This window comes from Pempheris klunzingeri, chromosome 6 (genome assembly GCF_042242105.1).
Source record: "Pempheris klunzingeri isolate RE-2024b chromosome 6, fPemKlu1.hap1, whole genome shotgun sequence".
Classification (NCBI taxonomy): domain Eukaryota; kingdom Metazoa; phylum Chordata; class Actinopteri; order Acropomatiformes; family Pempheridae; genus Pempheris; species Pempheris klunzingeri.
The window spans coordinates 10,351,291-10,378,925 of record NC_092017.1 but is presented as its reverse complement, the minus strand read 5'-3'; the positions used below and the strand labels follow the sequence as shown (position 1 = coordinate 10,378,925).

The 27,635-nt window shown below is 46.6% G+C and overlaps 1 protein-coding gene across 1 annotated transcript; it reads left to right on the top strand.

The window, feature by feature from the left end:
• midn (midnolin) lies at nucleotides 1-26,945 on the top strand. The gene is made up of 8 exons (XM_070832381.1): nucleotides 1-105; nucleotides 2,332-2,560; nucleotides 4,266-4,353; nucleotides 4,533-4,595; nucleotides 13,792-14,343; nucleotides 15,740-15,863; nucleotides 16,138-16,461; nucleotides 23,121-26,945. Exons 1-8 carry the CDS (start codon nucleotides 30-32, stop codon nucleotides 23,381-23,383), a joined length of 1,719 nt encoding a protein of 572 aa, XP_070688482.1. The 5' UTR covers nucleotides 1-29; the 3' UTR covers nucleotides 23,384-26,945.
• The last annotated feature ends 690 nt before the right edge of the window (nucleotides 26,946-27,635 follow it).

Sequence of the window (27,635 nt, the reverse complement as noted above, 5' to 3'; positions counted from 1 at the left end):
TTGGATTTATCTGAGAGGGTTTAACTTACATGCCAAAGCTGGGGGAACCCACAGGAGCACAGCAGACCTCAACGCGAAGCTTCACAGTTTTCGCCACAATAATTGGTGAGTATCATCAAGTCCGAGGACTCATTTGATCCTATTGGCGTGTTTTATGTGCGTAAACGGCGGCGCGTCAGACAAGTTTGACACAGACTTTACTGTGTCGGAGGGTGAATTGATTGGAGACTAGTGGTCAATCGCGGATCGATGGAAGCATCTTGTGTAGTGATTGGATGAGGCACCTTCCGTGTAAATTCTGTGGACATGATTAACTTAATGAGGCCGACATCGACGACAGGAGAATGCCACTGGTAATATAAATTATAATCACCAACTAGCAGTATGTCGTTGCTGATATGTTGACTGTTTCGAGGCACAGAACTAGATTATCAGACGCAGCTGCAGCAGTGATAGCCATGCTGAGAGTTTAACAAACACTTTTCATGATTGAGCCTAAAGCAAAAACTTTTTTTTCGTTGTTGCCTGTGAGGTCCAAACTGGGTGATCCACCGCTGTTAAGACCCCAGTAAACTAGGAATCACATGGAAGTTTTAATTGTCACAGTTCGTTTCTGGGCCACTGGGTGGCGATCGAGTATCTTCTTTCTCAAGTTTAAAGCCCCTACTCGTGTTGGAGGAAGTGAAGTCACCCCGTGTGGACGCCTGCACTGTGCTTTAAATATATTCCAGTCTGTCCCACTTCGCGTGTAAATGTGATTGGCTTTGTTATTGACCTGCTGGTCTCCTCAGACTGGAAATCGCCAACCTGTGCAGCACCTTTGACTGCATGTGGGGAAAATGTGCCGTCATGTGTCATGTTCATGGCTCCTACACTGTTACTGGCATGTGTGCCGAGTATATTTGGAGTTAACCGGAGCTCCTATTTCCTGAAGAGGGATAGCCCATCCGCTGTGTGCCATTTGCATACAATTCACCTTAATGGTCCGTGCATGCTGCATGCTGAGGTCAGGGCAGAGGGGATGGCGTCAGCACTATTAATGTCATCACAGCACATCCCATAACTTAGATTCACCAGAGTCCGATCAGACACACTGACACGACTCCTTCGGAAACACTGATCTAAACTCAGCTCATAAGAAGACTGAGTATCATTTCTTTTGCAGTCGTTGTTTTAATGGTGGATGCTATTTTGAGCCTGTTGCACAGTTCCCACACAAGAGGACCTCAGATACACAGCATTATTTAAAGATTAAAACCGTCTCTCTTTGTGTGTGTGGGGCGATGCCAGCCTTGGCTGAAATGAACGAAGTAGACCAGCTGGACAGATAGTTCCTGTCTGCATGCGTGGTGTAAATAAATATTTAATAGTGAATAAGTTATTTATAGCGAGAAGTAAACAATTGGTCGTTTTAATGGAGGCATCCTCGGACCCCGGTGACCTCTGAAGGACCACGGAGCTCAGTTTAAGAGCCGCTGCTGAGGGCAACTGTGGCATGGGCGCATATTTTTGTTCTATGCTGTAATTTATTATGAATGGCTTAAACTCGCTCGCCCTCCACGTGGGTGTGGATCTCTGCACGCTATTGGCTGAGACCCGCGGCGTCCTGAAGGAGCTCTGCTGTGATTGGTCGGGGCCGCCTCTGGGCTGTGGGTGTATTTTATCGATGGTGGAAGTGGGATACTTTGTGACACTGTTCATTGTCGATATTTCACCGTGAGCTGCCGTGGGTATGAGTGCGCAGCGGAGAGCCTCTCACTACTAGCCGAATGAGGCTCTGCAGCTTTCGGAGCGGGTGTTTTCTCATCTGAAGCTTGCAAAGCACCCAGAGGAATTTATATTCTTTTTTTTTTTCTTTTCTTTTCTTTTTTCAAATTAGACCTCGTTGCTTTTGTTTTAAAGCTAAATGAGCGTTCATGGCATTTCTCGCTGACACAGGCTACTCGCGTTCCTGCCTAGCTTTTGCCCATCTATGTAGCATTTAGGAGGACTTTTGCTTGCACGCTGGAAAGAGCGACAAAGAAAGAAAGAAAAGAAAAGACCAAACAAAAGCGAGCCTCATGTAGTTGACTTTCCTGGGGGAATATTCTCATGATATCGACCGGAGAGGAGACGGAGCGGGTTTTGTTGTGAGAGGAGGCACCGAGATCTAGCGAGAGAAAGAGAGACGGCTCTCTGAATGCTGCCTTTGATTTGCGAGCAGAACTCGGGACGGTAGCCGAAGCGGCGGATCTTCCTCACCATCCTCCTCACCCTCCTCATCCACCGGCTCTGCTCGTCTTGTCCCCCTCGTCCCCTCCCTCCCCCCCATCCTCCCTTCTCCGATCACAGGTTATCGGATGGACCAGCATCCCAGCGCCCGGAGCTGCACCAGCCGCGGGGCTTCGTCCTGCGAGGCCGTCCCGGCTGAGCCCTCCATGAATCTGTACATCCACTCCACCACCGGTACGCGCTTCGAGCTCTCCCTGCCCCTGGAGGAGACCGTGGAGGGACTGAAGAGGAGGCTGTCGCAAAAACTCAAAGTACCAAAAGAGAGACTCGCTCTGCTGCACAAAGACACGTGAGTAAAACCGGATCACTGAAATGCATTGAGCGGCGTTGTAGTCTTCAGGGAAACTGTTCCTTTTGTCCCGAAGTGCCAGCCCGTAGGCCTTTCTTTACCATACGCTGACATCAGGAACCGTAATGTCTAGGCTAGTCCGCAGTTTAAAATTGCGAATAAACCCAGTTTAGATGCGTTCACCCTCCGGGCTTCGCAGTGAGATGTTTTAATCTATACTTTGGATTTGCGGCTGAGCTCTCGGGAGCGTCAGAAGCAACCTTGGCTGCTTTGGTCATCAATACATTCAAGGAAACCACTGACCATCAGGACGCACGGTATTGGAATTACGCATAGGGGACGCACCGGTCACTGGAACAGTATTGATGAGGACTTGCAATGCAGACTAGCATTGATTCATGCCTCCTTCATTATAAATACCGAAGCCTGACTGAATTACTAATGCTGTGGGAATCAAACATGTAAATCATTGATGAGTAAAGTCACACGGACTTGGTAGCCTGTAATTTATTTACTCTGCTGCTGCTGCTGCACTGGAATACATGTTGTTCGTCTGTGAAGTGTATTATAGAAGGTGGATGTATCCTGTTAGATGAGGGTGCAAGTGTGTGTTTTTTTCTGTAGTTGCTGAAAGCAGGAAAAAAAACCTCCTTAATGGTTTGAGTGGATTTCTTGGTGCGAGGTATCGACTGGCCAGTTTCTCCAGCCCTCAGAAAAAGCTGCTATAATAGCACATTAGGGCAGCGCTGCATGGGCGAGGGTGCTGTTAAAACCTTTATTATTCGAAACGAACCAACACCTACAGTTTCAGGCGGTGCCCAAATGAATCAGACCCAGGTTAACTGAGCTAACAAAAGTGCAGGTGGTGTTATGCAAAAAGAGAAGGGAGGCTTTAGTACATGCAAACAGTCGGCATTGTTTTTCTGCCCCCATCCCCTCCCACCCATTGTAATCACCCAATAAATCACATCATCCTTTAAAACCTGAAACCCCCTTTTTTAAATCCCCTCCTGCCCCTCAAACTGCAGACCTACAGCAAGTCAGTGCTGAGGGCCTTTGTTCAGCTGCATGGCGTGAGATTTGGGTCATGCCTGTACTAAACATCCCTCACCAAACTAAAGGAGGCAGCGAGTCAGACGCTGGGATGTGAGTGGTTTCAGTGCATCGTGACTTGTGAGGAACATCAATTTCCCCCCACAGCGGGACAGATACTCTGGCTCTGCACCAAACATGAAATAGTAAATAGTTAAACTCTCTGCAGAATTGCAGAGACAGCTACCATTATTTTCTACTGTTCGACTAAGAACAATGGACTTGTAATGTCAAGAGCGGCTACTTGTCAGTTGTCGTACTGTTTAACTTTCCTTTATAACTATTACAAATATTGTGGTTTGGTTTCAGCGTGGAGTTGCTGCTCCTCATTTGTACAACTCAAAATGCCAAAAGAAAATACTTACCTCCACTTAGGCAAGTGGCAGTGGTGCCAGATATCCACTGCGAGCAGTTGTCAAGCTCCACTATACTCGAAATTGAAATATGACAGCCCAATCAATACTTCTCTTTCATGGAGCTTTTCACCCACGGCTCTTTTCCAAACTAGTTTTGAAGTGTGTCTGGCCCCCCCTGGCTGAAGGGTGTTTGTGTGTTTGAAGAGAGAAGATATTGTCAGCACAGTCTAATTATCTTGTTCTCTCCAACCCTGCAGGCGACTAAGTTCAGGCAAACTCCAGGATCTAGGCATCTCTGATGGGAGCAAGTTAACACTTGTACCAACAGTTGAAGCAGGATTAATGGTAAGGCTCACTTGACTCTGATTTTATTTTTAAGTTCAGAGCTCTTATTACAATAACAAATGCTGTATATTTGCACTTCTAATAAGTATTTTTGCATGTATAATACCTGACATAGTTGATATCTGCACTCTGCAGTCTATTTAAACAGATTTTTAATATATTTTTTTCTTTCTGTGCAGTCTCAAGCATCAAGACCCGAACAGTCAGTAATGCAAGCCTTGGAGAGTCTAACAGAAACTCAGGTAAGAGACCGTTTCTCTTTGTTGACTCTACAACAATGCGAATGTAACAAACTTGGTAACCAAACATGGCTGCAATCTTGACTGGTCTTTGGGCCTTTTGTGTGTGTTTGTGTGTGTTTGCATGGGGGTTATGGGAGGTTTATGACATGACAGACACAGAGAGAAAGAGATGGGATGAGATGAGCAGGCTGCACAAGCACAAGCCTCTTTGCTCGTCTAATCTCAGCCTCTTAAACAAGCCAAGCCAAGCCAACATCCAGTGTGAGCTGTTAGGATATAATAAGCAGCAACACCCTCCTGTATCCTAGTAACATCTGTGATAGCGTGCATGTGTGTGCTGTGTGTATGTGCCTGCATGCCACTGCAGGATGCCAGGCCGAACTGCACACAAGAAAGGCTTATTTGTGAGCTGCTGAAAGGACCAGCACACAACACTCACTTCCACCTTTCTGTTTATACCTTTATCTGTAATCTCTTGCCACTCCTTCTGTATTTCATGCTCTAACACACTTTCTCACACTCACACACACACACACACACACACACACACACACACACACACACACACACACACATACATTCACGGGCGAGGTTCCAGGAAGTGTGCTGTGGCTGCATGGAGATTGAGCGTAGTCTCACTCACTCATAAACAGAGAGCTGGATAACCAGATGACAGCCTTCTCACTCAGTATTAGCATAGGGTTCCTGGAAGCCTAGCATGTATACATAGCCAGAGAGGGGCCTACACTCCGTCCTGACAGTGAAACAGCTCTGTGGGTCCGCTGAAATACAGTATGCATTTGAGTCATAGTGGCATGACTCACCAAAATGATCAATAGCGAGAGCAGAGCAAAAAAGGCAAAGAGTTCTCCACGCTGGCCGCAGATAGAGCACGAGCGAGAAGAGAGGCGATAAGGCTGAATGCACACAGACAACAGAGTGACGTATGAAATACTCTGCAGCTGACTGACTGACTCAGATCAACTTCCTTTTGTAGTGTTGGGTAACGCCGCGATGTACGTAAGAGCATCAGTGATGCGCTGCTGACTGATGTCAAAACAGTACAAGATGGTGAAATTGGACGCCGATGTGCGGAGTTAAGTGTGTCAGTCATGCAATTCTGATGAATTTGTCCAAAAAATGACATCCTTCATTCACTCACGTTGCATTATCAGAGGATGTGGTTTGTTCGGAGATAACCAAGCGTCGTGCAGTATGGCATCGTTCCCTGGTCATTTTTGGGTGGAAATCCTGGCCTTGTTGTGTGTGTGAACTCAGCATGCGTCTCGTAGCACTGACAGCGGATGACTGCATGTGTGTAGGTGTGTGTAAGTGAACGTGTGCGTGTCTGTTACTGGATGTGTGTGCGGATGTGAGCCTTGGAAATGAGCCTTGGCCGTCGTGTGGTTCGTCTTTGCTGGGCAGCCATGAGTGACTTTCATTTTCACCAGAGGCAGATGATAATTCAACCACCAGCTAGATCTCTCACTCTTCTTCCAGTGTTTCTATCACTCTTGGAGACATTATGAGTCAGATTCTTGCATTTACTTAAGAACGGCTTGCAGTACATTACTTTTAAATACATACTTATTGTGATGTTAATTGTAATCCGGCAGTGGAGATAGAGAGAATAAAGGGCACAGTAGGTGGGCAGGAGGTTAGAAAAAAGCATAAAGCTGCTTTAGTGTGTTTTTATCCAGCGTAATTGATTCCTCTTTATAATTCATGAAGCGGAATGGAATGATATAGATTGCAGAGAGATTAAGGATCTGAGTAAGATTAGAAAATTCGAACACAAAAGCTTTCCCTCATTTCCTCTCTCCCCCTAACTCTGGGGCTATCAAAAATCAATCAATGCACTTAGCCCTTAAAAGTGTCTGACATGATAACTGATATGCGCATACACCCAAAAATAGCCTCGGGGAGATGTGGGGTGAATGTAAGCTGTGGTAGCTGAAGAAGATGAACCCCTGGACCTTTTTATAACACCCCTCCACCCACCTGTATTTTGGGTCATGTGAGGTCTCGTTTCCAGATTGGGTGTTTTACCGGGAAGTGTGCGTGTATTCATGGAAGACGGGTCTGAGCGGATCACCTCATGTCTAATTCTTCGTCAGCTAGCAGCTAGCTATCCAACCAACCCAAGCAGAACATGACAGCTTCCAGGGCTGTTTCAGACTTTTGTGGAGCAAGTTGGAAAGAAAATGTTTTATGGAAATGGAGCCCCGGCAATTATCGAAATGAGATTTTTTTTTTTCCCCTTCGCTCCTTCTCCCTCTCTTGTTCCTGCTTAACAGCTCTCCCGGGGCCCTGTAATTTAAATGTGCTGTGGTTTGCAAGTCCAGCTAGCTGCCTCAGCTTGACCGTGATGGCTGGCTTCTTTAGCAAGGACAATCCTGGCTGCCTTAATTCCTCCTCTGGCATCTCACTAGACTTTTTAGCATGACATCTAAGCTGTATTAAGCCACTGCCTCCTGACAGCCCGTCAAAATACAGTTGCCTGCGCTACTCTCTTCTCATTCTGTCTGCTAAATAGAGGTTGTGTGTACAGCTTACATATGCAGTCATGCACTGGCACACACACATAAACACACATACACCAGAATTGAAAGGATATATTTAAGAGGATTTCTGATCCTGCTCAGAGAATGAAAAAATGTCTGATCCTAGTAGTAAAATGAATGTATACTTGCAAGACAAGTGGTGAAAGGGAAATGAAAGCAATATTCACTATTTTGGGGCATATGCAGGCAGTGACATCAGCCCTCCATCTATTGATCTCAGTATTTGACAAAAAGAGAGGGATTATATGTCCCTCTCAGCACACGGGGACTATTTGCTCATTGGTGCACATTGATGTTAGAATAAAAGCCAACCAGGCAGGCAGGCAGGCATCACCCTCACCATCCCCCCATCGCCCTTCCCCCATGCAGCCACCTCTTTGTTCCTGTCTTAAAGCATGAGCACCAAACCTGCCCAGCTGACAAACCCTCAAACACACAACAATGATTGAGGGTCACTCTTTAAGTTTGGCTCTCCCCTACGACCCCCTTTCATCCTCCTTGCTTCCATAGGCGTCTGCCATACCCAATTGAGTGCAGCTACAGTGGTGCATACTGGTTTCACAATCAATGCATGGCCCAGCTGGAGCGAGGCTCAGCGGGCTGCAGATTGACAAATTTTGCCTTGAACACTAACACAGATTGCTTTGGGCGGAGGCTGTGTGTTGCCATTCCATACGTCCCCGCGGAATACGCCGTTACATATCTGCTCTACTTTTCTTGCTCCCGCCGACAAGCACCTCCTGTCCTCATCCACCTCCCTCCTCCTCTTCCTCTAGGAACGACAGGCAACGATATGGCACAGTTTTGTCATTGTGTCTTGAAGCGCACAGATGCAAACTAGTAGAATCTAACAATCTGTGAGGAGTCACCTCTGGGTCACCCTCACCTCATTTCCTCTGCTCTGCCTCCCTCAGGGGGTGCCACGGTTCAGGCAGGTGGAGGGGGAAAAAAGAAAGGGAGAGCTTTGCCCGACTCATTCTGCAACACGTCAAGTTGATGTGTGTGTGTGTGTGTGCAAGTTGTATTGGGTGGAGGCTATGGGGGTGGGGGGTGAGCACATATGCTTTGGTTACTCACAGATGAGGAAATACAGGGAATAGTCTAATGCAAGGAAGGAAATCAAGGCAAAATAGGTCAGAAGTCATTTGGCTTTGGCAGTGGTGGAGAATGGTGTGTGTGTGTGTGGACAATCAGCTGTATACCTTTGCATCACTGTATGCCAGTACATGACTGTGTGTGGAACAGCTCAATGCAGATGGTCAATATGTTTCTTTTTCCAGTCCCACACTCTTCAGACCACCTTATCTAGGTGCTAGTTAATCAGCAGGATTGACACTACTGGAAATCATTGGAGAGTAATTGTATTGAGGATTTGGGAGTGCAAGGAATTGAAAAATGAGTCAGTTTGTTTGGTCAATATGAGAGGATCCTTCCCTTTTTATAGCATGGGGCTCCCACTGCCATTGAAATGAAGGCTTTTTATATGCATGCAGTATAAGTCTTTGTCTTTGCTCTTTAGAATGGTAATTTGCTTTTTTGTTACCTTAATGAAAGCTACAGAAATTAATTTGTTGCTGGATGTATAAATGAAATTGTGTATGGAATAAGAGACAATGTTGATCTAAAGGCCTATTCAGTCCCTGCTCATGTAAATCCTGGCCTTGAAAATTGCATTAATAAGCTGATCACGCAGTATTTTTGCACCTGTGTAATCCCCTTTGTGATGCTTAAATGCACAGTGGGAGGGGGATGCTGGGCTGGGTGGAGGGAATCAAGGTGTGTTGTGGGGCAATCAAGGGAGAGATGGATTTTGTAGGGGATTTCATTGTCCTATTGTGTGTATGCATCTGCTTGCACGTGTGCGCGTGCGTGTGTATATGCATGTGCCAACATTCATTTTTAATGTCCTGGTCTTTGTGTGTTTCCTCGTTCGGCGGCCAGGGGAGTCTTATTTCTTCACATTTCAGTCGTGACCGTCATTGTTTGCCATTCCCTGGTGACACTGAGCTTTTGTGATTCAAGTAGCAGGCATCGTGACTAGTGAGGCTACTGTGTGGGAGGATAGAGGCCAGGAATGTCACGTCTGATAGCCACCACCAAGTCTAATGAAGTCAATTAGGCATATGCTACTGGTGAAACGGAGAGGCAGAGGTCAAAAGACCCATTTCTAGTAAATCATACAACAACATACTGAGGAAGTTTTCTGAAGAAAGGCAGCAGTCTTTGCACCCTCACAGTAGCAATCTGTCTTCCATTTATACCCACTTGCTTCCTCTCCAGCAGATGAGATGCTATTTTCCTAAGTCATCTTTTCTTGGTGCTGATGATGTTGTTTTTTACAAGTATCCACAAATTTGTCTCGCTGGGTACAGAATCTGCTCAGCGTGAAGTGGTGCTCCTCTCCACCAACACAAAGCCTCCTGATTAAAATATTTTAATCAGCAGGTGTAAAAGGCATTCAGTGGAGGGAGAGGAGTGTGAGCAACAACTGGAGCTGATGCACGAATGCCGTAGGTTGACAGGCTTCAATGTGCATGTGATGTTAAGCTCCGCGTAGCTGGTCAGTTGTGTGAGAGTGTGAGGAGTGGCTTTTGCAGGAACCTGATCACCCTGAACTTTGCCATTCTGATCTCTCTTTTCACTCAGCCGATCAAATTCAGTGAAGGCCAGCTGGTCCTCTTTTACTCCTTTCAGCCCCCTCTGTTTCTTATCAGGCAGTATTACAGACGCCTATCTTTGTAATGGGGCCTTTGAAGAGCCCCCTGGCTGCTCTTAGGATTTGGGGCATGATGCAAGTCATTGATTTTTTTTTTTTTCCTTCTCTCTTTTGAGATCCCGTTATTGCATCTTTAGCCGGTGGTTGTCTGCACAGAGACTATCAATAGTGTCCTGGTGCGATCAAAACATCTAGGTCGATAGGCGGGCTAATAAGCAGGTTTTTTGAACCGTACGTTTCACCTAGCGGTTCGACAGGTGAGCTGCTGCGCTGGAACGAGAACGGCTGGAGGAGCCGGCTTCCTCCTCTCAAGGCTTCCCTCTCTCCACCCTCCTGTCCCGCCCTCCAATCCTCTATCCTCTTTTCTCTGGCACAAAGCTGCTCAGTTGTTCATGAATGTCAGCTCAGTGCTGCCAGCACTCTCTATCTTCCCTCCCTCTCCCTTTCACCCTCACCCTCCCTCAGTCTCTCAGCCTCTCTCTTCCTCCCTCACTCCTTATCTCCCTCCCTTAGTTCGCTTAGTGTGCAAAGGAAGAACGACTGCAAATGAGTTCCTTGAACCACAGGGACCCCAATAAATAAAACTGTCAGCCAGAGATGTCGAAAGAAAAAAAAGAGGGAAGGAGCCAGAGGCACACTCTCACTGAATATTTCATCACCCACCACCACCACCACTCTGACACCCTACCCCCATCGCCCACATCCCCCATCCCCTCTCACCATCTTTGCTCCCTCCCTCTCTTATGCCACTCACCCCCCCTTTTTCTCCTCCATCTTTCCTCCACCCCTCCTCCCCTGGCTGCCCCTTATCATATTCTCCCCCATCACTGCATAGCAACCGAAGCCTTCTGCTAAAACAAAATGCCACCTCCTGGACCCCGACAACTAAAACAAAATGGTTGATGGCTCTGGCTCTGGGGTCAGTTGTTAAAGAGGAGTGCAGATGGCAATTAAGGGGAACATCTCTTTATCACCACCTGTATGTCACTGAACACACTCTGTCATGACATCGGCCGTGCAGTTTCTGTTGAGTATAATCAGCTATGCGTGTTGTTTTCAGCAAACACGCACCTTGTTCCTCAGGCATGAGTGCCTCCTCTCTTTGCATACCACTGCTGCTGCATCAGTAAGAGAACAATGAATGGCTGGTTTCTCTCTGTCTGCCTTAACACAACAAAAGTGGGGCCCTCCACCCTCCCCTTGTCTTGCGTCTCTCATAACAAACCACCACAGACAGCCATAAGAAAGCTCGCTTCTCTCGCAGGCTAATTTGAGGCCTGCCATGTGGTGTTGGGAGCTCAGTAGGAGTACATGAATTTCATCACGGTGGTTTTGAATAATCCACACTAGTCATTATAAGGGTAATCAAGCCTCCTCTCTGTTTCTCCTGCTGTCACTCACTGTCTGCCTTTTTCTCTCACTTTCTCTGACATGCACTTGCACACATACACAGAGACAAACAGACTGATAAGGCAAAGGCCCCGTTCACAGGCCTGACTTTGAGTGACATCTTGGATGATTTAAAATACAGCTTTGACTGCACTCAAATTGCGCTCTCGTTCAACATATGCATTATAGTTAGAACACAAATGTATCCCTGACCATGTTTAGCAAGACATTTCTCCTACACACGGTTGATTTGCTTCCTCCAAACAAGTCTGACAAGGTGTAGAAGCACAGAGTAGACACCGCAGTCCTCTGCTCGAGCTGTCTGCAACTGCTGCCAAACAGAAAAATGTGGATTTGTGCTCAGTCAGTTTCTTTCACAGATAAAATCGAATGCGAACAGAGCAGGGAAATCTGATCACAAGCAGTCACTCAAGACCTGTGACCTGTCCCGACTGGAAGTTGACACAGTCTGGATATGTGGATACAGGATCGGGGGTCTGAGCGGTACCGTAGACAAACGGATACTCATCTCTCCGGGGTATTTTCACCACATCTTCCTCCCTCCCTTTAACTAAACACTTGGTGTTGATCTCCCTCAGGGCCTCTGACTTCGTATGCATGTCAGTTGTGTGTGTGTGTGTGTCGTAGGTTGGCAGACTGCCGACTCATTCTCTTGACAGCTGTCAGTCACAGACACAGTCAGCATCTCCTCCCCCTCCATTCCCCCCCCAACTTTTGGTATTCACCTCCCCCTCTCCGTGGGCTCAAACACACACACACCTTGTCTATCATTTGACCTTTTGCACCTGGAGTTTCCTTGCGCGATCTCGGGTAGCACCCTGCCCTGTTCTCCTCCTCACTTCACACCCCGCCCTGCTGAGTTTATTGTCTTACCACGGGGTAATCATGGTGGGTGTGGACTCAACTATCAACAAGCCGTTAGTGGCTAAGTTAACACTCTGAAAAGGCTGAGTTTCTGTTTGCCCTGCAGCATCCTTTAAGCTGATTTGTGCTGCTTTAGCTGTTGATTATTTACATGTTGAAATGTAGCCATCAGATCATCCCAACCCCCTCGTCCTTTCACCTGCCTCCCCTCTCCCTCCATCCTCTTTTCCACACCATGTCAATACCAATGTGCAAAGGTCACCCTGGCAACAGAGAGAGACAGCGGTCGATAGAGAAATAAATAAGCAGAAGAAAAGGGAGAGAAGTGATGGAGGGTAGAGCCTGGTGATTCACAGGGTTAACTACAGGCCAACATCTCACAAGCACACTCCAAAGACTGTGGGGTCTGGAGGGTGGGGGGGTGGGGTGAGGTTTCTGCTCTCTTTTGTATGTATGTCTCTATTACTGGTTTTCTCTGCTTTGTCATCATTCTTTCTCTCTATCTCCCGTCCTTTTTGTGCCCTCTCCTCCCCTTGTGTGGCTTTTTGGTGCTGCTTCTGCCTTCCTGTTTCCCCCCCCTCCCTCCGTCCGTCTCTGGGGACCGAAAGCACACAGGCTGCAGGGGTTGTTGAAACCTTTTTGGACAGAGGCATCACTTTGTATTTGCCAGTGCTGCTCGTTTCTGTTTGTTTCTGTTTGGGGACAACCTGAGATGTCATTACTGCTGAGTCTTCAAGACCCAAAGAAGCTTTCTGACCCCCGAACGACTCTAACTCGAGAATACGCACACACACACACACACACACACACACGCACACACGCACCTACTCACATGCACAGACTTCAGCACTGAGTGGCAATACACAGCAACAGAGCCGCAGGCATGCAGGAAAGGGACAAGAGAACTTTTGTTGTTTAGTGTGAATCTTCCAGCCAAGTCGTGACAACTCCGCTATCCTGTGTGTATTTGTGTGTGTCCATCCGGGCCATGGGTGGGTCAATGAAGGCCTCCACACTTGGCCCCTGTTAGCCGTTGCCAGAGCTCCAAAAATGGGCAGCCCTTCCAGATCCGCCGCTGACCTGCGGACAATTGGCCATTCTGTGTTTGAGAGGCAGGCGGGGTGTATTTCCTGGACGTGGGACTGATTTTTCAGGCCCGGGGCCAGACAGAAGGGTGGCCTCTGTCTCTGAGCTGAATGACACTGCTGACTAAGAACGGACTAAGGGGCAGTGGGAAGCAAGCAAGAGTGGGCTTTATTTGTGTGTGTTTTCCAATAGGTCTCCTTATCCACTGCTCTCCAGCAGATGTAAATAGGCCAGTGTTACAGAATAGTGATTGATTGCATGATGGGCTAATGTGGTGTGTCTGTGTCTCTATGAGACGGGAGCTCAAAGCACTGTTTTGTGCATTTTAACTGCCATGGTGCAGACTGTTCATTTACAAAGAAGGAAGTCAATATTCATGGGGGAGTTTTTCTCCTTTTGAAATGCTTTGGCTTTCTGCATGTAATCTTAGTTTGCTGATACAACCGCACCAATGAATCCTGTATGTTTTTCTTATTTTGTTAGAAGTTTGTTAATGACTTTTCTGTTAAAGTTTATGATTTAAATGACTTAAATCCTCTTTTTTTTCTACCTACAGGTCAGTGACTTCCTGTCCGGCCGCTCTCCACTCACCCTCGCACTGCGTGTCGGTGACCACATGATGTTCGTCCAGCTCCAGTTGGCGGCGCAACAGTCTGGCGGTCCCCAGCTCCAGCACAGACACCTCATCACCAGGGGCAACGCAGACACCGCAGTGGGACAGCCCACGGGGCATCCCCGTGTTCCCCACCCTCACCCGCCCTCCCACCACCATCCCCATCACCCTCACAGTCACCCCAGCCCCCACTTGTCCCAACCTCACCTGGTACCTTCCTCCCCCAAAACCCCAGCCTCCCCTTCCTTTCCCCTGCCCTCCACGCACCACCAGCCGCTCCCTCCCATGTACCACCAGTCGCCCTCCTCTGCTCACTGTAGCCCCCCTACTCCCCCTCCAACCCATTCCCCTCGCCCGTCCCACACCCCTGGAGGTCTTTTCCGCTCTCCAGCCCATCACCATCATCACCACCACCACTACCACCAGCCTTCCTCAGGCCAACCCAGCCACGACATCGGCCAGGCCAGCCCTGTAGCCCCGGTCCTCTGCCATGAGGTAAGCGTCCAATATTGTTAGTGATGCACTTTGTCACGAGCATGCAAAATGTCTAAAATATTATCTAATGATTATATAAGGTGCTACAAAGTATTAGATGGTGGTAAAAGAGCTTAGCTTTTGCATAACCGATGTCATCATAGGCACTCAATCCTCTTCTGAATGAACAGAGGCGGGAATGGGTTGTGACCGTTTGACCCGGGTGCCATGCACACAAGTAAATCAGCCTCAATTAAATTGATTAGATTAGTGGGATATCCCGGCAGCATGAGGGCGAACCCGTGGTTTACTCAGGTCTGGAGAAGGTTTGCATGTGATGTGTGTGTGTGTGCTTCCAAACCACAGTGCACTTAGTCATCACTGGAGTGCAGTCTGCTTCCCAAATACATACAAACAGGCCAACACACACACATAATCCAGAACGGGCAGGGTATCCGTATGACCTCATCCTGCCCACTGAGACATATGGGGAAAAGGAGGGAAGATCAAGAGCCTGAGAGGAAAAGAATCAAAGGGAGGCACATTTAATGAATTGGTTTTTCATGTGAGGACTGATCATTAACCTCAGTGTTGTCAGCCATTTGTCATTAACCTTTACAACCATTTATTTAACTTTGGATAACTCTAAGAACAGCTGCACACACATGCGCAAACACACTCTCCGCCAACCAAATTTGCTGTTTATACTTTCTCTACCTCCCTGAGGTCCAGCCTATGGAAAGTGAATAAGAACCAGATGTCAGTGAACTATGTGGGAGAGATGGTTCACAACAAGAAAAACAGAGAGACAGGCCAGTTTAATACTGAAAAAAAAAAAAAAAAAAAAAACGGAAATGGCTATTCCTCATCAGGCTTTCACATGTGAACCACACGGACAAACACTGACACGCACGCAAACACAGAGGCCTTTGCCTGGGTTTCGATTTCACTTTCAGGTGTCAGTTATGTGATCCAAGTTAATCTAAGGTGAAGTTGAGCAGTTGCCAAGTTTGGGATTTCTCCAGTTTGAGGTAACAGGATAGCCTGGGTGTTTTGGGGCTATGGTATGTCAAAAGCTCAGGTTTCCTGCTATCTGGGGTTTCTTGTAACCATCAGCCTTTACTGCAAAGGTTATTTACATAGTGAAAATAGTATTTACAGCACCCTGAAGTAAAGGTCACTTACAAAACTTGGGACAGAGCTCACATACTTGTACTGTGTATATATATATAAGTGGTATAGGTCACACAATAATAAAAGTTGTGCCTGAATGTCATTTGATGCTGGGACAGCATAGGATGTGTACTTGTGTGTGTGAATTTTTTCTCATGCAGATTGCGTACAGATGTGTTCTTGTCATACTGCTTTTCCATTACCCCAAAGCGTCACTTCATGCCATTTAATATATTTCCTCCAGGCTAACTGCAACACCAACAGCGCCAACAGTGGCACCAGTCCCTCAACACGCTCCCGTAAACCTGGCGCCATCATTGAGAGCTTTGTCAACCATGCTCCCGGAGTCTTCTCAGGGACCTTTTCAGGTGAGAGGACACTGAGCTGCCATTAAGATCTATTGCTGCTCTAAGCAATAACCATGCACACAGTGAGAGCCAGCTGAAAGCCTCTTTTATGAGAACTCGCTTCACAAAAAATACCCAGAAAATTAAACACAGGCTCCTCTGTCTGGTCTCAGGGTCTATTGTAGGCGTGTGCATATGAATGACCTTAAATGCTTTGACTTTTCTGCTTTTTATTGAAAACTCTGTGGGCATCTCTTGTAATACTTTTTTTCCATCTATTTTCTCGCTCTCTCAGGCACTTTGCACCCTAACTGCCAGGACAGCAATGGGCGTCCCAGACGAGATATCGGTACCATCCTTCAGATCCTCAACGACCTCCTGAGCGCTACACGCCACTACCAGGGCATGCCCCCCTCTCTCACCCAGCTGCGCTACCAGACCCAGTGTGGTTCACCCAACTCTCCATCCCCCTCACCGCCACCTTCGCCCCCAGTTGCTGGCGTGACGGGCCTCTCTGCCAAAGCTACCTCTGTGCCCGCCAGCAGCCCTAGCATCCCTCCGCCGACTCTTCATCCGCTGGTGCAGTGCCAGAGCCAGATCCGCATGTGCAAACCCCCTGGTGAGTGACTCTACACCGCACTCCCTCTGCTCATGCAAGCATGTCATGAACACAAACAGAAACACACTCACACACATTAAGTCATTGTGCATCCGTTGAAGCAGATGTTCCTGCAGTTGCCACAGCCTTGGAGGAGTGTGTGTGTGTTTGTGTGTTTAATGGCTGCAGTCTACAACCTGTCATTTTACTGAGCTCTGCTCTTGCAGTGCATCTTTGTCTTTTCTGTGTCTTCTCTCCTTGCGCATCATGGTTGGCTATCAATTCTATTTGGATGATTTTGCATCGTTGTCTCGTTAAAGCACATATTTTCCTCTTTAAAATACTAACAGAGGAAGAACATAAAAGTCAGATTAAAAAACAGCAACAGTGATCTCTCCTGGGTTTTGAGGCGGAGGAGAAGCGGAAGAGACGGGAGGAGGGTGGTCTCCTTAGAAACGCAATACAAGCCTCTCCAGACCTGTTCGGTCAGGCTTCACTTGTCAGGCAGCAGAGTTGTCTTTGTTTTTGTGCGTCAAGGAGATAGGTTTACCCCTCCAAGCCTAGGCAGGGCTATGTTTAGATTAGATTAGGCTTTGGGTGGTTTAACCTTCCTCTTAAGGAAGGCCTGCAGCTGGGGCATGTACGGGCTGAGGCTGGACAAAACCTCCACATACCCATGCCCAAGGGCTGGGCCGGGGCAGGTGCTGGAGTACAGATGATAGCGTTTAGGGACTTGAGCGTTTTAAAAGCTCCTTTCCTTGCAGAGACACAGGATGTTGAGTGTCAGACAGATGTCCAGAACAGATAACATTCAGTCGATGTTGTAAGGTTAGACTGGCTGCGCAGAGAGAAACAGCATTGTCCCCTGCTACCTCCGTATATCCTGTGAAGGAAATGGAGCTAGGCTTTGGTGAGCTGCTGGTAAATTTAGTTGAATAGTCTTGTGGGGACAGCCCTGGAGTACAGTGATTTACGTTTAATTTCTTCTTTTGTTTGAAAAAAAGCAAGAACATACATTTCTATTGTCATAGAAGAGAGCTTTGGTTGCAGCAACTGAATACAGACTGACCGGGAATGTCCAGTATTCCTTTGCATCACCCTGAGTGCCCTCGCAAGTGTTCACTGAACAGTTGGAATAACACAGGCTTATTTTCTTAACTCAGGGAAGACCTTTCTCCACTGCCCCCACCTACATATTCCCCCCGCCCTTCCCCTCTTCTCCCACTATTGTCATCCCTCTTCGTCTGCACTCAACAGCCCACGCCGCCGTTTCCCCCATTTGCTGTCCAAAAACAGCCTTGTCTGTAAAATCCATCTCTCTGTTTTCCTCCCTCTCTTTCCATGTCTGTGTTGTGCATCAATACATTGTCTGTGTTCATTTGGCCTTTAAATAGATAGATTTATTCCGAAATGCAGCACTGAAAAGAATTTGCTTTGTGAAGTACAGGGCAGTGAGAGGAGGAGGAGGAGGATGCGGAAGAGGGGGGCTGTTAAAACCACAACACTAAGCCTCTATTCATCATATGGGTGTTTATATCCTGTCCATCAGTCTACCAACTGCCCACTGATTAACCAAAGGCAAAGTTAAAAAGAAGAAGAAGAAGAATGACTGAAAGAATAGCCTTTCTTATGTCCTTTTCCAACTTAACTGCCCCTGTCCACCTTCCTGCTCACAATGTACACTTCCAGAAAGTGATGTGAATGGGTAACCTGTCCAACCGATTTCAACTCATTGAGACAATGAATGTGCCGGTTTGTTTGTGTGGACAGAGGCTGCGTGCCTACGTGTTTCCCGTTCCACATGGTGTCCTAAGGAAGCCGATGACTAAGTGCTCTCAGGCAGTCTTATCAGCCGACACCTGATGGAGGACTTACTGGACTTAACACCACGGCTTAACACTGCTTCACAGAAACCTGCCTTCATTCAGCTACAGGAATAACCTGTGCTTCCCATCTGCCAGAATGTGTGTGTGCAGTCAAACTCTGGTTGAAACAGCCCCTTGAAAATGTCACATAGCTTGGCTGCCCCTTGAGAGCCTTTACCCTTTCCACCGCAAGTTCATGTGTGATGGGGAGAAGACAAGCGTAAATAAAAAGCTTGAACATATACACATGCACACACACTCGACCACAAATACCTGGTTAAAGGCTTTGGCGACTAGCTTGGTTTCAAGGCTTTTCTGAGTAGTATTGCTGAGTGTTGGGATTTGTCAGCCCAGGACTTGTGTTGGATTTGAACAGGAGGGCTTTAGGAGGGCCCGGCAGGCTGATTGTTAGCTAAATTCCTTTACTGAGTAGGTTGGACCTCCCTGGCGCCCCCCTCCAGCCCTTCAGCCCCCTGTCCAACCAAAGCCATTGTGCAGGGGCCAGGGACAGGGGCTGCATACAGGGCACCAGGCTGAGCCATTGTGGGGCAGTGAGGGGGAGGGCTATGGGATTATAGGGCTGCCTTTTAGTCCCACTCCCACTGCAGCTGCCTTAGTTCAACACAGGCCCACAGAGAGGAGCAAAGTTAGCTCTGGAAGCCTGTCCGGCACCCCCTTCCTCTCCTGTGTGCCTTCCGCATCTCTTCACCCCCTCCCGTCCCCTTTCGATTTGTCAGGTCATGTTAGCTTCGTGCCGGCTGGGACTGGGCAAGCCAAATGAGGAGGGAGGGGCACAGAGGGAGACAGAGAAAAATCCTATGCCCCTAACCCCACTGAGTCCTGTATTTAAGCCCTGACCTGCTTGGCTGAGGCACCGCACATTACCCACCGGCAGGCTTTACTCCTCTCTGGTTCGCACACGGAGGTTTGGCGCGGGACACGTGCGTCGGTAACTCGACGAACGCCACGGCGACGCAGCACAGAGCTATCTAGCAAAGCCAGCCAAGCACATCAGGTGCCCTTTCATTGTCGACAAGGAGAACGAAAGAGAGAGAGAGAGAATGCAAATGAAGTCTAAAAGTCATTGAAGAGCTCGTGTCCCCGCAGGGCCGTCAGTGCCCTTTCAGTGGCTGTCAAAATGCTCATATTAACTCCAATTTGATTGGTTGCCTCAGTTTGTGTCTGATTACTTGGTTTATTCTTTTTTTTTTTCCCGATGTTGAACCTGATAGGTGTTTTTTTCCAAATAGGTTGGATTTCCCATATTTACGGCTGAACTGTGCTCCTTCTCATGGGGCTCAATGCTTGACTGTGATCTTTCCACACTGACTCACTGTTATGACTACAAAACTGAGATTTGATCACATTAGTTTGAACACTGCTGTAGCTATTGTCACATACTAATATCAAGACAACACTGTGGTATTATTGCAATGTTAATTTTGCCCATAGAAACCAAACCAAAGAGTAACACTAGAGGAAATCAAGGCTGACTTTGCGGCAATGTGATTATCTTTCCCCTTCTTCTTCTCTCCCTCCTCTCTTTCTCTTTCTCTCTGTCCACCCCTCCCTCTTTCCCCTGGTTCCCTGGATGCTGAGCAAACACAATGTTCTCTCTGCAAGATCACAAGACTTATCAAGGCAAACAAACAAACAACAGCACTAAGACAACTGCAAATGAAGGCCAATCTTTATACAATCAATAAAAGGAGAAGCTCCTTTAATCTCCCCGTGCGTCCTGCACACTGCAGCCCTCCTCCCTTTTTCTCTACCTCCTCCTCCACCCACCCACTCCTCCCACCCTCCTGTGTGTTCCCTATCTCAGTCCTTGCTGTGTTGCTGGGCTGGGCTCAAAGGCAAGGAAAACTGACTGACGCATCGATTATTCATAGATCACCCCTTCTTTCTCTCCCTCTGTTTTTCTCTGCAATGCTCTGTCTCCAAGTCTTCAGAGAGGAGAGTTTGGGGATGGAAAAATGTGCTGCTCGGGACTGAGTTTTGGTGTGATTGACAGGCAGGGGAGTGGTGAAAAGAGTTGGGAGGAAAAGAAGACCGGTGTCAGCTTCTTCTCTCTGCCCTTGACCTGTCTTCTGTGTTATATCTTCCAGTGCATGTTTCTAAGCCTCGTCTGTCTTTTCTGTGTCATGCAGGGTCGTATATGAACATGGATTCTCTCTCTCTCTCTCCCCTCCTCTCCTTCTAATTCATTCCTTATGTCTCTTACCCACCTCTCTCTGGGTCCTCCAAGGTTATTGTGCTCACGTCAAACCCTAGCCGTGCTCTTAGGCTCCAGGCCAGCCTGTGTGTATTTTTTTGTGTGTGTGTATGTGTATAGTCTGTCCTTCTTAGCCAGCCCTAATAATAGCCCTACTGTCATAAACATAGTCTGGAGATCCTTGTGGCCAGCTGTGTCCGGCCCAGCCGCCCAGGGCTCCGGTAGTGACGCTGATAAATGGCCACACACACACATACACACTCTCACACACGCACGCACACCAAGTTTGGTGTAGCTCCAAGCACATTCTCAGAGCTCTTGCCAAGCCAAAGGCCAAGACCTACAGCACCACCAATCTGCCCTTTATGCTGTGTGTGTGTGTGCGCGTTTGTTCTTATGTAGTGTTCGTAAATGTACCTTGAGTGAACTACCCTGGTAAAATAAAGAGAGAATTTATACTGAGACACCCTAAAGGCAAATTGTAGCAGACAGATTTTCTAAGTGGGCATGTGTTGGCTTCGTGCCGTTTCATTGTGTACAGCCATATTCCGACACAGCCGAGGGGCGGTTTCGCTGTTGGCTAGTCAGAGCAGGGGAATAAGGGGAAGAGGGAGGACTGGAGGGGGAACAAAGCCTTGCGGCAGCGTATATGAATGTCACATGGAGCTGAGGCAGCGGAACAATGGCTCTAATGTAGGAGAACCCCCCTTTGGTATACCCCCTGCTCTCTAGAGATGACACGCTGCCCTCTCACACAGCGCACACGGCATCTGGATGCACACACAAACGTTTGTATCGGGACAGAACGTATTGGCAGGAAGTGGAAAAACCCCACTCTCCATGTGGCTGAGTGTTATGTGAAGAAGTACTTTTTTTTCCTGTTAAGTCAGTGCCACTATTTCCATCCTTTCTGCTCTCAAAAAGCAGCATCAAGGCTGCTTGACGGCAGTTTGGTTCTTTAGTATGCCAGACAGAGGTGAATATTTATAGCTGGAGAAAAGACTCTGCACTGCTCCATCCGATAAGCAAATGAGGGAAAGAGGTAAATTAAGCCCACACAGAGTCTGGAATTCATTCCGATGGGGGGGGAAGAGCCAAGGAGGGCACAATCGATTCGGAAAACTGCCACCTATGGCTGATCCTTTACCCTCCACCCTCTTCCTCTGTCCTTTTTTTTTCTATCCCCCTTGCCCCTGGGGGAGGAATTCCTTAACCCACAGCGCCACCCCCACTCCTCTCGCCTCCTGCTTCCCCTTCTTCGCACTGCCCCACCTAGCTGTCTCTGGGGAGACATGGGGCAAAAGCTGGAGGAGGGAGGAGGATGAGGGCACTCTGTGTGTGTGTGTGTTTGTTTGAGGGGCGAAAGAGGTGGAAGCGGTGGGGGGAAATGGAGAGAGAAGGGGGTGGGGGGTGTTGGGTCAATGAGCTGAGAGTGGGAAGCTACAGCGATAATAAAGAAAAAAAAAAATAGCAGAAAAAACCCAATCTCTCCCTGTCTCCCTCTCCGCTTACAATTTCCATTCGCTTGCATTTTCTATTGAAAGCCAATAGCGTTGTCCTGGGCCCGAGATGGATGGCTGCACTAGAGCTAAGGTTTAATCAATAGGTCTTTTTAATTTGCCATCGATCCACGTTAAAAGCTACTGCGGCTGTTGCTGTTGCTGTGTGTGTGTGTGTGTGTGTGTGTCTGTGTGTGTGTGCAGCTACACATTATGTATGTGCTGTGTGAATACATGATGTACTCAAATGCGGATTTGTGTGTGTGTGTGTGTGTGTGTGTGTGTGTGTGTGTGTGTGTGTGTGTGTGTGTGTGTGTGTGTGTGTGTGTGTTCTGCGGTGAAGCAGAGGCAGAGATGGCCTCTGTGCTTTGGTTTATTGACATTCTAGCCCATTATTTAATTATTTAATTCCCAGACAGATACTAATGGAGCTGCCTAATAGATTGCGGTCGCTTTCCTTTCCTTCCAAACCCCTGAATATATGTATAAATTGAATTAGGCTCGACTCGGCCACTGTAGGAAAGCATTCACAGTGCTATGCAAGGCCTCTCCCTCGAGACTGTATTCTCCTATAGGCACATCAACAGCTAGAAATGCACTTAGTAGCACATCCAGTCACTGAGGCATGTCATTTGCAATTATGTGTGCAGATATCACATGCAGCTATCAGAATATGTCGTCTCTGGCTTGTGTTTGTGCATTTTTGGCCTTGCTGTTGTTTCTCAGTGAGATTCAGGTCTAAGGAGGTCTCTCCACTCAGCGATAAGGGGATGAGATGGCACTGAGGGGGCTAATGATGCTCAGTGGGGGAGGTTAAGCAGCAAATTCCACATTGTGCACATGGTGTCTGTGTGTCTGTGTGTGTCAGAGCCAAGGGTATGATCCTAGCGTTTCCTGGCATTGCAATGAAGGCCGTGTTGCTGTATCTGCTGCCTGCTAAACACACACACTAACACACAGACATGTATTGACGTTCTTCTCAATCCTAGCTTATTTTTTCAGCCAGTGTTAATTCTGTCTGTTCAGTGTAAATAAACTAGTCAACACAGGCAGATAAAAGCAATGACTGACCATCTTTCCCCTCTCTTTTCCTCTGTCCAGGCGACCGTTTGCGTCAGACCGAGAACCGTGCAACTCGCTGTAAGGTGGAACGCCTGCAGCTGTTGATGCAGCAGAAGCGCCTGCGCAGGAAGGCCAGACGGGACCAGCGCGCTCCGTATCAGTGGCTGCCTAACCGGAAGGCCGGACGCAGCAACAGCAACAGCAGCATGTCCAGCGAGGGCTCCTTGGACCTGGACTTTGACGATTCGGTGTGGAAGCCCGACGTCAAGGCTGACTTGAAGTCTGAGTTTGTCATGGCCTGAACCGTCTGACCGCACATGCTGGGGGATGGATTCAAAGATGTGCAAGGCTTTGCTTGGGATTTACGTAGAGATATATTTTGAGGGAGTGGACTGGCAGGAGGTGACACAGAACTGTGCAAAGGTGTCTTGTGCAAAGAGGAAATCAAAGTTGTCCGTGTGACTGGTGTCTGTCACATGAAAAAAAGGCTCCCTTCAGACTTTAATCCCATTCTGTCATTCACAGTTGACCTTGTTAAAAACAGCAACAATAGTAACAGAACTTTCTTTCGATGCTTGGATTTGGACAGGCAACAAGCGGACTTAACAGTGTACAAGACTTTTTACGGTATGATTACAGAGACCGTACCTGAACTTGAGCATAGCAGAATTCAGTGGGTGGTGGTGGGGATGGTGGTGGTGGTGTTTTCAGATTTTGTTTTCTAAGATTTGTTTTTTAAAGCGCACTCTGGACAGCAATGAAGAGATCCACACTGGACTTATTAACAGGACAGGAACACCAGAGGCCTCAGTGTTTCCTATTCACAAGAAAGGCAGAACTGCCGAACTATGGATTATTCCAACGGGCATTCTTATCGATCTCAAAGCTCACCAACCAGAGTCTAGTTTTTACCTGTTATGGGGTGGTTAAACTTTTTTTTTTTCCATTTTGAAACATATTATTATATTTTATAAACAAAAAATATGTAGCATTGTTCACAAAGCATTCAGGTTTTCATATAACAGTTCAAAGTAGTCGTTGATTTGCACATTTTCTTGATTTATAACAGCTGGTCAGAGTGTGCAAGGAGGAGGAGGAGGAGGAGGAGGTGGGGCCTGAAATAGAATAAAAAATGAATATGGAAGTATTAATATCAACCTCAGTGACATAGGGTATCGATAGGAATGATTAATGAGTAAACAAAATGAATTAATATTAACAGAAAGTGCTTTAGAGGATTTTAAAATCTTTAAAATGTATATGGAAAAAAAAAAATCTATTTTTTATTTTTCTTCCTATCTGCTGTTTTCAAAAAACAGCAGCCCTCTGTGGCTTTAGTCAAGTCGTTGACTACCAACAAATACGTACATCCATTCAATCATTCATTAGCTCATTCATGAATTATAGTCGTCTAGCCACAACAAATGATCCGGAAAGATAAATTTCATCTAGCCCACCTCATGTCTTACAGACCTGAATGGACTCGTTGAGAGTTTGTATTAGTTTGTGTACATAAATGTGACAATTGGCAAAGGTTTATGAGGGTGTGTGTATGTTTGACTTTAGTGTACATTGATTTAGACTATCCCATGTTTTTGTCCGTGAGTTGTCTTCTCCCAAATAACCCCATAGTTTCTCAAAATCATGAAGATCAGCTGCAGTGAATGCATGGGTCACTACTTTATATCACAATAGGATAAAACATCGAATTCCAAGTTGGTTCCCAGTTCCAGGCCCATCTGATGTGTACCTTTTTACCACAAGTCCTCATAATAATGACTATTTTTTTATTGGCAAAGAGGGAGAAGAAGTGGGATCTGTATCCAGCATCATTATCTAGTGCCTCCACCAGTACATCCATTGACATATCAGGTTAGGCCTTTCACAGTTCCGCTGCTACACATGGGGACTCCAAATGAAAAAAAAAAAATCGCGAGAGGGGAAAAAGTGACTTTCTTTTGCATGCAGAGGTGTGAATTACACTGATCTTTTTTCTATTGATGGAAGAAAAAAAAAAAAAGAAACTGGTGCTGTGGAAATGAAGGTTAACAACATGCATGAATTTGTGAAGAAAATAAACAATGCTGCTTTTGTTGGTTAGGTTTTTGTAATTTTTACTGTTCAATGTTAGAACAACAGTGTCCTGCTAAAGTATTACGACGCAAAACCAAAACAGATGAAGTTAAGTGTGGACTCGCGTCTTGCTCAGCACTGAACATTCCTGTTGTGTGACAATGAAGAAGACGATGACGAGCAAAGAGCAACTGACTCTCTCTCTCTCTCTCTCTCTACTCCCCGAACGCTGGTTTTACCCCCCATGACTCTCAAGGATCTAGACAGCCTACGAACTCTTTAGCCACCCCCCCCTCCTCCCATCCCGAACGCCAACCGAGGCTTGTGTGGACGTACTCTCGCAGGGAACCAACAGGCCAGCGGATTTTACAGTACTGTCCGTCAAAGCGTACTCGAGAGAAGCATCTGGTCTGTCTCTTTATCTGTCTTGTCTGTCTGATTGATCAACCACCCTACCACAATTGCACTCCCAGAGATTGCAGTGAGAGATTACCTTTTTGGTGAACCTCATCTTTTTTTTAAGTGGCCTTACCTTTCACTAAAAAAATGAGACACTTGGGGACAATGGGGGCGGGAATGTTTTTTCTTTTTGTTGGTTTTTGTTTTTTTTTTGTTTTTAAACTTTCTGTGTGCATCGTTGTCGGATTTGTTGTCATCAAGGCGCCATTTTTGTCACTGAGGACACTGGGCATCTGTTGTTTAGTGCTTTTAGCTGGTGGAGTCTCTATTATGTCAAGGCTTCTGTGCCTTAAAAATGTTGCCCTTGCTGTGTCAGTGTCAGATTTAAGCTTGTTTTCATTGGTTGGTACACAGGATTGTAGTATTCGCAGCCATGAGAGTCGTAGATTTTAGGGGTAAAGCTTGTTTGAGTGAATCAAATACTCTTCAGAAGTTGGTGTTGTTCCTCAAATACTGTCTTTGTCCCATTTCTTCATTGTGTCGCCATGCTTGTTGGTCTCTGTTGTCCGAACCTCACATCCTTCTTAACTCAGTTCTCCCACCAACAAGCTGCAAAAAGCTACAGATCTGTGTAACTTATGTTGACCGAGGAAGTTTACGCCACAGTACTTAGATGGCAAGAAACGGCCGTGATTCAGAATAAAAGAGGTCCTCTGAGGACTCCAGACTACATGCACTTCCTGTTTCCTTGGATACAACATTATTAAAGGACAAGTTATCCCCTGCCCCTCCCAAATTTTATTTAATTTTGTTTTGTATATGTATGAACTATACTCTGTGTGTGCCTCACTTCTGTGTGAAACTCAAAAAGATGAAACTAAACAAAAAAGATGACAAAAGCATTACAGAGAGGATAAAAAACAGTATGTTGGTGGAATTCTGATCACGTCATTTAAGTTGCCTGTTCTTTCTTGTAGCCAACTATTGAAAATAACAGGATTCAAGAATACAATTTACAATGTTCTAGCTCTAGACCGGTGTAGCACATGTGTGACTGTATTAATTTATGAAACCAAAATGGTAACTGTGAATTATGTATTTCTTTGTGCATTTTTTTTTTAAATCGGGGGAGACGGTTGTCGGGACGTGGCAGCAGCTGATGCTCATGTCCGGGGGAAAAAAAAAAAACGTTTTGTTTTTGGTGGAATATAATGGAAACAAAACGTGTTTCCGAAAAAGGAAAAAAAGAAAAAAAGGAAAAAAAGAAAAAAAAAAAGAAAAAATATATGAATATATTTTTTTTCTTAAGCAATACATTTCAGTGTGACTTGTGATAGAACATTTTCTTTTTTTAGGTAATAAATAAATAAAAAAAACAAAATGAGTACGTCAGGTTGTCTCCGTGAGTATTCATTACCAACCCATTCAATAACATTGAGTGAAAGCTGCTATTCAGTGTAATATTTCATGTGAGAATCTATTTCATGAGGTTACATGATATGAGTGGCATATGAAAAACTAGAGAATCTTGGAATTGCATTGATAAAATATTGGCTTGCACTAAATCAAAAGCTAAAGTAATTGATGATTGGACTGAACCATATCAGCCGGCAGGGGTGCCCATAAATGGATTATTATGGGCCTGCTGGGAGGAGGGGCCCAAGGGGTCTGGGTGCTGCTAAGCCAGAGCCTTAGTGCAAAGTAACGGTTATTAACATTTTTCATCCAAAATATTTGTTGACTTCATGTTAAGTCCAATCAAATAGTTCCATAACATTGTTCAGGCGCAGTTTGCATCAGCAGTTTCAACTTTTGGTTAACCTGCAAAATGCTGCTGAAAAGAACCTGAGACCAAGGGTTTGTGTGGGTGGAAGGAGGTTGAGGGAACGGTGGGGGGTTGGAGGGATGTTCTCTACATCTGCGAGTGCAGCCCTGCTCAAGATGAGACAGAATATGGAAGTGGAGTGACAGATCGGAGAAGGAGAAAGAGCCGTGCCTCATGTGAAGTCCCCTTCCTGACACGTACTCACAGCGAAAGGTGTTTTTGAAGCGGCACTTGTAGCGCCCTGCTTTTGTAGCCAG

Bases quoted from the DNA above. Each gene is read 5' to 3' on its own strand.
- midn (XM_070832381.1), top strand. From the start codon at position 30: ATGCCAAAGCTGGGGGAACCCACAGGAGCACAGCAGACCTCAACGCGA. The intron at 4,596-13,791 runs GTAAGAGACCGT...TTCTACCTACAG, and splicing joins AGAGTCTAACAGAAACTCAG to GTCAGTGACTTCCTGTCCGG. The intron at 15,864-16,137 runs GTGAGAGGACAC...TCGCTCTCTCAG, and splicing joins CTTCTCAGGGACCTTTTCAG to GCACTTTGCACCCTAACTGC.